Source organism: Rhinoraja longicauda, chromosome 8 (genome assembly GCF_053455715.1).
Source record: "Rhinoraja longicauda isolate Sanriku21f chromosome 8, sRhiLon1.1, whole genome shotgun sequence".
Lineage (NCBI taxonomy): Eukaryota > Metazoa > Chordata > Chondrichthyes > Rajiformes > Arhynchobatidae > Rhinoraja > Rhinoraja longicauda.
The window spans coordinates 5590758-5604708 of NC_135960.1; the positions used below are offsets into that span (position 1 = coordinate 5590758).

At 44.7% G+C, this 13951-nt stretch overlaps 1 protein-coding gene across 2 annotated transcripts in view; it reads left to right on the forward strand.

The window, feature by feature from the left end:
- The window catches only part of hspbap1 (hspb associated protein 1), a 118092-nt gene that overhangs the window by 67727 nt on the left and 36414 nt on the right, over positions 1–13951 (forward strand). For both annotated transcript variants that reach the window (XM_078404377.1, XM_078404379.1), the window contains exon 5: positions 9220–9391. In XM_078404377.1, the coding sequence (XP_078260503.1) occupies positions 9220–9391 (172 nt within the window). The remainder of the gene's footprint in view (positions 1–9219; positions 9392–13951) is intronic.

A 13951-nucleotide genomic window follows, 5' to 3' on the forward strand; every position in this document is an offset into this window, starting at 1 on the left:
GCCAGCACCGCCATTCAATGTGATCATGGCTGATCATTCTCAATCAGTACCCCGTTCCTGCCTTCTCCCCATACCCCCTAACTCCGCTATCCTTAAGAGCTCTATCTAGCTCTCTCTTGAATGCATTCAGAGAATTGGCCTCCATTGCCTTCTGAGGCAGAGAATTCCACAGATTCACAACTCTCTGACTGAAAAGGTTTTTCCTCATCTCAGTTCTAAATGGCCTACCCCTTATTCTTAAACTGTGGCCCCTTGTTCTGGACTCCCCCAACATTGGGAACATGTTTCCTGCCTCTAACGTGTCCAACCCCTTAATAATTTTATACGTTTCGATAAGATCTCTTCTCATCCTTCTAAATTCCAGTGTATACAAGCCTAGTCGCTCCAGTCTTTCAACATATGACAGTCCCGCCATTCCGAGAATTAACCTAGTAAACCTACGCTGCAGGCCCTCAATAGCAAGAAAATCCTTCCTCAAACGTGTCCAACCCTTAATAATCTTATATGTTTCGATAAGATCCCCTCTCACCCTTTGTGCTGGGGGAGCCTGTCTTGTAAATTTTGGTTTTCGTAGGAATTAATAAAGATCTTTGATGAGGATAGGATAGTGAATGTTGTCCACATAGACCTCTGTAAAGCATTTCACAAGTCACACTCACGGTAGACTAATCCAGAAGTCAAGTGGTATCCGCAGGGAGTTGGTAAACTGGATGCAAAATTGACTTAGTCACAGAAGATAGGGAGTAGGGGAAGAGGGGGTGATTTTCTGACTGGTAATCTGTAACCTGTGATTTTTTCCTATTTTTAAGTTTTTAAACACACAGCATGGAAACAGGTCCTTCGACCAACCAATCACCCGTACATGAGTTCTATCCTACACACCAGGGACAATTTACAGAAGCCAATTAACCCCTACAAACCTGCACGTCTTTGGAATGTAGGAGGAAACCGGAGAGAAAACAGGAGGTCACAGGGTGAACGTACAAACTCCATACTGTCACCACCCGTAGGCAGTACTGAACCCGGGTCCCTGGCGCTGTAAGGCAGCAACTCTACCGCTGCGCCATCCTCGGATCACTCTCCCATTCCTCCTGTTGTGGAGCATTCATTCATGAAGCACCGATACTCTATTAAAATGATTAGCAAGCGAGGGCCACTTCTGGCCCTGGTGGACAGAGCGTAGGTGCTTGGGAATAAGTCAATTAAACTATAAGAAAATAACTGCAGATGCTGGTACAAATCGATTTATTCACAAAATGCTGGAGTAACTCAGCAGGTCAGGCAGCATCTCGGGAGAGAAGGAATGGGTGACGTTTCGGGTCGAGACCCTTCTTCAGAATGCGCTTGCTCTCACCAGTGTGGAGGAGGCTACATCGAGCGTACCAAATGCAATCAATGATGTCGAGGAAGGTTGTCATTAAGTTGGAAAGGGTGCAGAAGAGATTCACCAGGATGTTGGAGAATTAGAATCAGAGAGCAGGAGGTCATCTTGTTGAGTCTCATTGTCTGTAACTCGTTCTCACCTAGCACACAGCTAACAATGGCCTGTTTCCTTTAACATCGTTACTTTTTTGCATGTCTTTCGTTCGTTTGTTCTATTTCTCTCTACGTCAATGTCTATATCTCTCGTTTCCCTTTCCCCTGACTCTCAGTCTGAAGAAGGGTCTCAACCCGAAACTTCACCTATTCCTTTTCTCCAGAGGTGCTGTCTGACCTGCTGAGATACTCCAGCTTTTTGTGTCTTATCTTCACCAGGATGTTACCTGGGCTTGCAGTCGTGAGGGAGAGGAAAGAATAATGAACAACGGAGGATCCGGCGTGGGGGGGCCGCCGAGGAGTGGGAGGGGGAGGAGAGCAATGGAGGACCCAGAGGGGGATGGGAGGGGGGAGAACAAAGAAAGAGCTGGCGGGCACCATATGTGGCGACTTTTTGCACACCTTGGGTGTGCAAGCAAAGAATTTCACTGTCTTAGAAACATAGAAACATAGAAAATAGGTGCAGGAGTAGGCCATTCGGCCCTTCGAGCCTGCACCACCATTCAATATGATCATGGCTGATCATCCAGCTCAGTAACCTGTACCTGCCTTCTCTCCATACCCCCTGATCCCTTTAGCCACAAGGGCCACATCTAACTCCCTCTTAAATATAGCCAATGAACTGGCCTCAACTACCTTCTGTGGCAGAGAATTCCACAGACTCACCACTCTCTGTGTGAAGAAATGTTTTCTCATCTCGGTCCTAAAAGACTTCCCCCTTATCCTTAAGCTGTGACCCCTGGTTCTGGACTTCCCCAACATCGGGAACAATCTTCCCGCATCTAGCCTCTCCAACCCCTTAAGAATTTTATGTTTCTATAAGATCCCCCCTCAGTCTTCTAAATTCCAGCGAGTATAAGCCTAGTCTATCCAGTCTTTCTTCATATGAAAGTCCTGCCATCCCAGGGATCAATCTGGTGAACCTTCTCTGTACTCCCTCTAAGGCTAGAATGTCTTTCCTCAGATTAGGAGACCAAAACTGTACACAATACTCCAGGTGCGGTCTCACCAAGGCCCTGTACAACTGCAGCAGAACCTCCCTGCTCCTATACTCAAATCCTCTTGCTATGAATGCTAACATACCATTCGCTTTCTTCACTGCCTGCTGCACCTGCACGCTTACTTTCAATGACTGGTGCACCATGACACCCAGGTCACGTTGCATCTCCCCTTTTCCTAATTGGCCACCATTCAGGTAATACTCTGCTTTCCTGTTCTTGCCGCCAAAGTGGATAACCTCACATTTATCCACATTTGTCACATGTGTCAATAAAGTATTCCATTCCTTAGTTTTAGGTTGTGGCCTTTTTCTTTGGAGCGTAGGAGGCTGAGAAGCGGCCATATTGAGGGGTACAAGTTCAGGAGGGGCATGCTGAAATCACCTCTAAATGACTCTTATAACCATATAACCATATAACAATTACAGCACGGAAACAGGCCCGTTCGGCCCTACCAGTCCACGCCGACCAAACCTGATTTAAAGTTGTGCCCTCCTTGTTTTGAACTCTTTCCTCAGAAGACGCTTTTACTCCATCTGCAGTGAAATAAATCAATTTGGCCACCCGTTAATCTTCTGCTTTCCAGAAAATGTGACCATTATTAAAAATTATTGATCAGAATTACTACGTTGATCATTTAAGAAAGTGGATGCATTAGGAAGAGAAACCTGCTTACAGAAGCGAGATGTTTCTATTACAGTGGTGGGGGCTAATTTGGCAAAGAGTGGGTGGTGATCGTGTTAAGACTGCAAAGCTCATGTAATTTGTCCAGGGTTTAGACTGTTTCAAGCTTCTGAAACATTTTCAAGATTGAATGTTATTTTTTTGCAAATAGATGTCTGCACATGATGAATATTTGGCTTTGGCCTGTTGGCGCATAGAAGATGCATCTGGAGAGCTGTTATTATGCCACAATCATGAGAGGAATCGATCGGGTAGACGCACAGAGTAGGAGATTCGAGAACCAGACGGCATAGGTTTGAGGTGAATGGGAAGAGATTTTATGCGGGAATCTGAGGGGTAACCTTTTCACACAGAGGGTGGTGGGTGTATGGAACGAGCTGCTGGAGGAGGTAGTTGAGACAGGGACAATCGCAATGCTTAAGAAGCAATTAGACAGGTGCATGGATAGAACAGGTTTAGATGGAAATGGGTCAAATGCAGGCAGGTGCGACTAATGTAGATGGGGCATGTTGGTTGGTGTGGGCAAGTAGGGCCGAAGGGCCTGTTTCCACGCTGTGTGACTATGACTAACAATCCTCTTAAAATGCTCAAAGATGTGTGATTTGCTTGAACAATGGTAGAGGGAGACATTTCCTCATCCACCAGGATGTAGGAAGGAAAAGTGGGCCATGATCCAAAATTAAAAAAATCTGCTGTTTGATAAACTAATTGTTCCACCACAACTTGAGCAGTTGACTGAAGTCAAGAACATTTTGAATATTTACAAATTTGTGTGGAATTAATTGGGGCGGCACAGTGGTGCAGCGTAGAGCTGCTGCCTCACAGCGCCAGATTCGATCCTGACCACCGTCTCCCTCTGTTAGGGAGTTTGTAAGTTCTCCCTGTGACCTCGTGGGTTTTCCCCAGGTGCTCTGGTTTCTTTGTAGGTCTTTGGAGTGTGAGAGGAAACCCGAGCACCCGGAAAGAAAAAATAAACGTGCAGATCATGGAGAGAATGTACAAACTCCATACAGACAGCGCCCGTGGTTAGGGTCTCTTGCGCTGTGAGGCAGCAACTCTACTGCCACCATGCCCTTAAATCTGCCTCTAGATCTTTACTGCACCCAGACTGATTAAATTGAAGATACCCTGAATTCGGGACAGATGTTAGAGGGTAGATAGAGTCATAGAGTGATACAGTGTGGAAACAGGCCCTTTGGCCCAACTTACCGGCCAACATGTCCCAGTTACACTAGTCCCATCTGCCTGCGCTTGGTCCATATCCCTCCAAACCTGTCCTATCCGTGTACCTGTCTATGTAGATGTTTACCATCTAAAATGTATTCCTTTGCTAGTTTGCCTAAAGTCATGATAATGGCAAATGTTTGAATTTACATTTCCTACCATAGCTTAGCGAAGCTCCATGAATACTTGTGATTTATCCTTTGCACTAAAATAATTCATATTTATCCCCCATTATTTTTTTTACTAGGATTGTTGATTAGTAAGGATGTCAGGGGTTATGGGGCGAAGGCAGGAGAATGGGTTTGAGAGGCAAAAAATAGATCAGCTTTGGGCCTGTTTCCACACTGTATCACTCTGTGGACTTGATGGGCCGAATGGCCTAATTCTGTTCCTGGAACGTTTGAACATGAACATATGCCATTGTTCCACCTGAGAGGTTATTTGTACGACTTGCATCACTCCTTCCTTGTCAATGTGCTCACTGTGTTCGAAAGCTCCAACTTAGATTCAATTCTTCTATGTTGAGGCAGTCATGGCCTATCTATATAAGATGCAATACTTCAACTTACCAAGACTTTAGATGTTAAGTTAAAATTGTCACGTGTACCGAGAAACAATGTTTTGCGTGCTCTCCAATCTGAAGGAATGGGTGACGTTTCAGGTCGAGACCCTTCTTCAGACTCTCCACATCACCGTCTACATCTCTCGTTTCCCTTATCCCCTAACCAGTCTGAAGAAGGGTCTCGACCCGAAACGTCACCCATTCCTTCTCTCCAGAGATGCTGCCTGTCCCGCTGAGTTACTCCAGCTTTTTGTGTCTCCGGTTTAAACCAGCATCTGCAGTTCCTTCTTACACAGGTCAGATAACACGACACATAAATACAATCAGGCCAAACTTGAGTCCACTGGTTAGAGCAATTGGGAAGATACCGAGCGTAGAATAGAGTTCACAAAATGCTGGAGTAACTCAGCAGGTCAGGCAGCATCTCGGGAGAGAAGGAATGGGTGACGTTTCGGGACCCAAAACGTCACCCATTCCTTCTCTCCCGAGATGCTGCCTGACCTGCTGAGTTACTCCAGCATTTTGTGAATAAATACCTTCGATTTGTCTCTGCATTGAATTGAACGGTACCCTGTGACAAGGGTGGGACAATTTTTTGATTATGTTGGCTGCATTTCCAAGGCAGCGTGAAGTGAAGAGGGAGTCAATTATGGGGAGTCTGGTCTGTGTGATGGACTCGGCTACGTATACAACTCTGTGCAATTTCTTTAAGTCCTGGGCAGAGCTGTTCCCAAAACCAAGCTGTGATGCATCCCAACATAACTTGATGTTGCTTCTGTAAAAGTTTGTATGAGCCGACATGCTGAATTTCCTCAGTCTTCTAAGGCCTACTCGTGCCTTCTTGGCTTTTGCGTCAGTGTAGTTGTCCACAACAGATCATTGGTGATATTAACACCAAGGAACTTGAAGTTCTCAACCATTTTCACTTCGGCACCATTGATGCTGACTGAAGTTTAGTATAGTTTAGAGACACAGCACAGCAACATGGCCCATCAGCCCACCGCGTCCACGACGACCAGCGGTCCCTGCACACTAACGCTATCCTACGCACACTAGGGACAAATGCCCGAGAGTCGACTGCCAAAACAGCTTCTGTATGGAGAACTGTGTCAGAGCAAGCGCTCAGTAGGAGGACAGAAGAAACGGTTTAAGGACTGCCTCAAAGTGTCCCTCAAAGACTTGGACATTAACCTCAGCACTTGGGAGTCTCTTGCTCTGGACCGTCTAACCTGGCGTAGCAAGCTCACCACAGGAGCCCGTGCAGCAGAGAACAGACGCACTGCAGAGGCCCAGAGGAAACGCACTGCGCGCAAGGCCCGGGCTACCTCCACCTCCACTGCAGCACCCATCCACTTGTGTCCTACGTGTGGGCGTGCCTTCCGGGCCCGGATTGGCCTCACCAGTCACTTCCGGACCCACAATCATCAATTCTCCAACTGAAAGTGAAGTCATGGTCATCTTCGAACCCGAAGGACGAACAACAATAGGGACAATTGACAATTACACCAAGCCAATTAACCTACAAACCTTAATGTCTTTGGAGTGTGGGAGGAAACCGGAGATCCCGGTGAAAACCTTCAAACTCATAATCAACCACTTAGAAAGGCAAGAGCCTTAGTCACATAGAAAGTATACGTCCCCCCATGCCCTCCACACCTACCCCCAAGATTACGCTGAAGTTTTCCATCATCCCGTCCTGGAAATATATTAGCATTCCTCCTTTGTCACTGCATAAAATCCCAGAATACTCACTCAGTGGGGCTATCTTCACCATATGCAGTGCAGCAGGACAAGGTAATCCTCACCACCTTTTTGAAGGCAGTAAGGCTGGCAATAAAAGCCGTCCTTGCCAGTGAAGCCCACATTCAATGAATGAATTTTTTTTTTTTAATTTAAATAAAAAAATGCAATTTATATTCAAGCCAGCTGAACTTTTGACTCTTTCAAGAATGGGTCTTTTGCAGTGAAAGCAATTTACTGAAAATCGACAGCTTTTAACAATTATCTCTTCAGTTCAGCAGCGGGATGTTGGGATGGTTTAGAATGTTATCTGCACACCACGGAGATTTAAATACGTCCCAGACTAATTGGTTGAATGTTTCCTTATCTAATTTGTAGCAACAGAAATGAGTTTAGAGCATTCAAGTCAGAAGTTTTGAAAGATGGACCCACAGCAATTACTCTAATTTAGGTTGCCTGTCACACATGGAAATCGAAGAAAGTTGTAGTGGGTGAAAATAAGATCTTTTAATTTTAGCCTTCAATTACTCATTAAGGGGGGGCTTTAGCCTATCATTGGATCTATCAGGAGAGGAAGTGTGATGGGGGTCTTAAATTCACACTGATGGAGTGGTTGAAGCAGAAAACCATTGCTTCTCAAAGTGAAGTGCAGATGGTTAAACCAAAGTTAGACACAAAATGCTGGAGTAACTCAGCAGGACAGGCAGCCTCTCTGGAGAGAAGGAATGGATGACGTTTCAGGTCGAGACCCTTCTTCAGGCCTGAAACGTCACCCTTTCCTTCTCTCCAGAGATGCTGCCTGTCCCGCTGAGTTACTCCAGCATTTTGTGTCTATCTTTGGCTTCTCAGATCGGTGCAGCAGGTAGAGCAGCTTCCTCACCACACCAGGGACCCGGGCTCGATGCTGCTCTCGGGTGCTATCTGTGTGGAGTTTACACGTTCCTCCTGTGAGCGTTGGTTTCCCACCGGGATCTCCGCTTTCTTCCCACATCCCAAAGACGTGTCTCTGTCACTAGCCCTTGTGTGTGAGGAGTGGATATGGAAGTGGGATAGCATAGAACTAGCGTGAGCAGATGGTCGGCGTGGACAGGGTGGGCCAAAGGGCCTATTTCCATTCAATCAGTCAAGTTTAAAAAAGTCATAAGATGAGCACTTGATTTGCTGTCATCTATAAACTATAGACTGAAAGTATGATATAAATAAGGAAATTAGAAGTGCATGTAATGGATGTTACTGCAATTGGGGAGAACAATAATCCACAAAGAGACTGGATGAATCAAATTATTACCTTAATGTTGAAGATAAATTCCTGGAATGTATGCAAGATAAATTTCTGGATCAGTCTGTTGAGCTAGAAAATTTCTGATTTAGTATGTGTATCAACAAAGGATTAATCTTGCTGTCAGGCACCCAGGAAAAAATGACTGCAATATGAAAGAAGTTTGCATTTGAGTTTAAATTTTATTTTTTGAAGGGTGGTAGAATCTTTTGGGGGACTGTGGAGGATAAAAAGGATAAGGATGCTTGACGGTTGGCATGGACTCATTAGGCTGAAGAGACCCATTAGGCCCCAATGTTCTGTGATTCTATCACACTCCGTGCGGAACTGGCAAAGCAATTGTTGTTGACGTTGTTTGCTAACGACGTCAGAGATACAGCACGGAAACAGGTATCCCTTCAGCATTCCGGGTCCGCGCCGACCCGCGATCACCCCGTAAATGAACACTATCCCACACACAAGGGACCATTTTACAATTTTACCGAAGCCAATTAACCTACAAACCTGTACGTTTTTGGACTGTGGGAGGAAACCGGAGCACCCGGAGAAAACCCACGCGGTCACGGGGAGAACGTAAGGACGCCGCGCAGACAGCGCCTGCAGTCGGGATCGAACCCGAGTCTCGGGCGCTCTAAGGCAGTGACTCTGCCGCTGCACCACTGTGCTGCCCTTTTTGGCCTCTACCCTCTGTCGCCATTACCTGAAATGTCGCAACCAAAGTCACATCAAGAACTCATATATTTCGATAGGATTTGAAAATAATGCATAATTATTTTAAAACATAGAATGCGGGTGTAGGACATTCGTCCCTTCGAGCTAGCACTGCCTTTCAATATGATCGTGGCTGGTCATCCTAAATCAGTACCCCGTTCCTGCTTTCTCCCCATGTCTCATTTGATGCCACATCTGATTGTACCTTCCATATCAGCTCCCAAAGAACCATTCCATTGAAGCCGTAACTATTCCCCCGACAGGATTTTTGAAGAACAGTTGCCCTAGGGCCTCATGTTGCGCACTGTCTCAGTGTCAGTGCACGTGTCCCTATCTTTGCAGAGAGTGTGCCATCAGATCGTGAATATATATATGGGTCTGAGACATTCATTTATAGGTTTTAACAGGAGTCACTTTTATATATTGGCATGAACATAAAGCATGACTTTGAAATTAATTAAGGTATTTTAAATGTGTGTTTTCAGGAAAAGGTGGCACTTATTCCCACCAGAGGACACTTCCTTCCTGTATCCCACCAGAATTCCTTACGAAGAATCCAGTGTATTTAGCAGTGTCAACATAGTCAACCCTGATTTGGAGCGTTTCCCTCGATTCAGCAGAGTCCGGCCGTACGTTGTGACCTTGAGTCCAGGAGAGGTAAGATTGTGTTTTCTTCTCAGACTTAAAAATATGGGAACACACACAAGAGTAGACTGTTAGCTTCGCAATGCAGTTCCACCATCCAATATGTATCAGTGTGCTTGACTTTCATTTTTGACCAGATGCATATTGGATGCCTGATAATTAGGGTAGTCTTGCTCTGGTGCATTCTTTTTCAATTGTAGTTGTTCTTAGTCACGAAGAAAATGTTTTTAGACCTGCAAAAACAATTCTAAAGCCATAACAAAAGCGGTTCTTTATCTCTTCAGAAAATCTGATCATAAGATGGATTTGACCCTGAAATATGCTTCAGAACTATCATCTGTCTTTTCCATCTTCAATATGACTATTTCCATTGTCCACTTGTGACACCGTCTAACCTCATATGGTGCAAGAGCAAAGAGGTCCTTCTGCAGTTGTACAGGGCCCTAGTGAGACCGCACCTGGAGTACTGTGTGCAGTTTTGGTCTCCAAATTTGAGGAAGGATATTCTTGCTATTGAGGGCGTGCAGCGTAGGTTTACTAGGTTAATTCCCGGAATGGCGGGACTGTCGTATATTGAAAGACTGGAGCGGCTAGGCTTGTATACACTGGAATTTAGAAGGATGAGAGGGGATCTTATCGAAACGTATAAGATTATTAAGGGGTTGGACACATTAGAGGCAGGAAACATGTTCCCAATGTTGGGGGAGTGCAGAACCAGGGGCCACAGTTTAAGAATAAGGGGTAGGCCATTTAGAACGGAGATGAGGAAAAACTTTTTCAGTCAGAGAGTTGTAAATCTATGGAATTCACTGCCTCAGAAGGCAGTGGAGGCCAAGTCTCTGAATGCATTCAAGAGAGAGCTAGATAGAGCTCTTAAGGATAGCGGAGTCAGGGGGTATGGGGAGAAGGCAGGAACGGGGTTCTGATTGAGAATGATCAGCCATGATGACATTGAATGGTGGTGCTGGCTCAAAGGGCAGAATGGCCTACTCCTTCACGTATTGTCTATTGTCTATTGTCAGATGCTGGTTTCCCAAGGAAAAATACAAAATGCTGGAGTAACTCCAGCGGGCCAGGCAGCATCGCTGAAGAACTCAGGAACTAGGTGACGTTTCCGATTGGAATCCTTCTTCAGATTTCAAAAGGTCCTCAATAGTTAGTTTGAAGAAGGGTCCCGACCCAAAACGTCGCCTATGCATGTTCAAATCAAGCGCTGCCTGATACGTTGAGTTACTCCAGACTTTTGTGCACTTCCATGCCTTCACTGGTCTGCATTCTAATGTTCTCTTGGTCAAACAAACATCTTTCACCCCCAGTTAACCAGAATTTATCTAGAATTCTGCTCCCTTTATCCAAATATCTAAGAGGTCCTGCTTATCCATACTCCTGTTCGTTACAACCTGCACTAGTCGGCGATATATCAGTTTTAATATTTTAATGCTTGTTTCATACATTTCCCCTGCTGCTTCTCTCAATATCTGTAACCTTTTTCGACTCTTTAATTCTGCACTTCCTTGGTGCATCCCAGAGTTTGAGGGATCCCTGAGACTCCATTTCCACCACTCATAGAAACATAGAAAATAGATGCAGGAGTAGGCCATTTCAATATGATCATGGTTGATCATCCAAAATCAGTACCCCGTTCTGGCTTTTTCTCCATATCCCTTGATTCCCTTCGCCCTAAGAGCTAAATCTAACTCTCTCTTGAAAACATCCAGTGAATTGGCCTCCACTGCCTTCTGTGGCAGAGAATTCCACAGATTCACAACTCTCTGGGTGAAAAAGTTTTTCCTCATCTCAGTCCTAAATGGCCTTATTCTTATTCTTAAACTGTGACCCTCTGGTTCTGGACTCCTCCAACATCAGGAACATTTTTCCTGCATCTACCCTGTCCAGTCCTCTTAAGAATTTTATATGTTTCTATGAGATCCCCTCTCATCCTTCTAAATTCCAATCATATGTCATGGTGGCAATTTGTTTTAAAAAATCTTTTTTCTTTCCTCGCATGCCTCTTACGTGTTATTTTTCCCAGAATTTTAAATCTCTCTTCCATGTTCCTTCAGCCATTTACTAATGACAACAACTTCACTGACTTATCAATAACAGTAGTGAGGTACCTGGGAGTCAAGTGCTTCTTCTATCATCCCATCCTAATCTCACATTGATTTTTTCGCCTTCGGTTGACGTTAAAACACCACTGCACTTCAATGTTTAAATTTATTGTTACTGAATGCCATTGCTAACCTCTACAGAATTTTGCACTGTTGCAAGAATGACCAAATATGTTTGAGAAGCTGTCCGGTTTTTTTTAATGCCATTGAGATGTGCCAAACCTCTTTAGGCTTAAACTGGACCCTTGAGGAACGGCAATTTAAATATATATATATGTACGTCTGGGCAATTGTTTTCTTCACTTTGTAATAATTTTATTATCGCTTCGAGATGTCTGTGAATTGCAGTATGCACTTCACATATTAACCAAGACGTTTTGCAGTGAAAACAATACTGGGTCGGTATTTGACATGTACAAAGAGTGCACATTCCACTTCACTGAGAGGCTTTCATTTTTATGCTGATGTTGCAATGGGCTGGGAAAATTCTGTTTGTTGCACAAACTTCATGTTGATCCTTTTCTATGTCACGTTGGAATGTGGTGTGTGTGTAACTAAATAGCTTGGAACTTTGTGCACTGGCTTCCAACCAAATGGCTGCAAGTTCAGGCTCTGTGGTTGAATTAATGAACCAACTCTAATTGGGATGACTTTTGTCAGTTGCCGATAGGACTTGGCAATGGGAATTAGCATACAGAAACACAAGGGCAAAATAAAAATAGAAAGTGTGGAAACCCTGTGAGTTTTCTCTGGGAGCTCTGGTTTCCTCCCACTTCCCAAAGACGTGCAGGTTTGAAGGTTAATAGGCTTCGCTCAATTGTCCCTGGCGTGTAGGATAGAACTAGTGTACAGGGTGATTGATGGTCGGCGTGGACTCGGTGGGCCGAAAGGACTGTTTCCACACTGTATCGCTAAACTAAACTGAACTGACGTCAAGTAGCATCTGTGGAGAGAAGTGGGAAATTTTAGAAATAAATAAGTCAATACCAATATAATAACAAAATTTCTGCAGATCATCCATGGAAAGATAAACAGAGATAACATATCAGATCAATAATCTTTTCAAATTCTGAAATGTTAACTTGTTATTCTCTTTCCCCTGATCCCACTATGTTCCTCGAGCAGATTGATTTTTGTTTGAGATTCCAGTATCCGCAGTCTCTTATAGTGTTGGGCTGAAGTGGAAATTCCATACAAATCACAACTGAGGGAGCGTGGCATTTCTATATGTACCTGTAATGCCCTAAGATATAAGGAACACCCCTGTTCTCTTTGGCTTTGTTTTATGCAGCTGTATTGGTCTGTGGTTGAGGTACATCATTAGGATTAAAGGGTAACGGGTACTGGTGTCTTTCATTCAGAGTATTTGACATTGCCAATAAGGTTAATAACAACCTAGAATAACCTAGGTAACATCATCAAGAAGCGATACCTCCCGGTTCCTTTGCTAAGTCCCACCAGCCCCTTGTCTTGGTTAAATCTCCATTTCTCACAAAATAACCACCTTGGCATAGACAATAGGTGCAGGAGGAGGCCATTCGGCCCGTCGAGCCAGCACCGCCATTCAATGTGATCATGGCTGATCATTCTCAATCAGTACCCCGTTCCTGCCTTCTCCCCATACCCCCTGACTCCGCTATCCTTAAGAGCTCTATCTAGCTCTCTCTTGAATGCATTCAGAGAATTGGCCTCCACTGCCTTCTGAGGCAGAGAATTCCACAGATTCACAACTCTCTGACTGAAAAAGTTTTTCCTCATCTCAGTTCTAAATGGCCTACCCCTTATTCTTAAACTGTGGCCCCCTGTGGCATATTGGGAGCATATGGCAGAAGGCAGTGGAGGCCAATTGTCTGGATGCTTTCAAAAGAGATCTAGATAGATAATAATAATAATAATAATAATGCATTTTATTTATATAGTGCTTTTCATATACTCAAAGACGCTTTACAGAGATTTAGAGAACATAGGGAAATGAATAAATAGATAAATAAGTAAATAAGTAAACGAACAGAGAAAGGAGACAGAAGGTGAGGTGACCTTCAGTGGTTGAAGGCAGTACTGAACAGGTGAGACTTCAGCGATGTTTTGAATGTGGTGAGTGTGAAGGAGTCTCTAACGGTTTGGGGTAGTGCGTTCCATAGGGTGGGAGCAGCGATGGAGAAAGCCCTGTCCCCCCAGGATCTGAGTTTGGTCCGGATGTGGGGGGATAGGAGATTGGCAGCAGCAGAGCGGAGGGTGCAGGTGGGAGTGTGCCTGTGGAGGAGGTCGGTCAGGTAGGATGGGGCCAGGTTATGGAGGGCTTTGTAGGTTATGAGGAGGATTTTGTACTGGATTCTCTGGGGGATGGGGAGCCAGTGGAGTTTGTAAAGGATGGGGGTGATATGGTCACGGATCGGGGTGTGGGTGAGTAGACGGGCAGCGGAGTTTTGAATGTATTGAAGTTTACTGATGATTTTTGAGG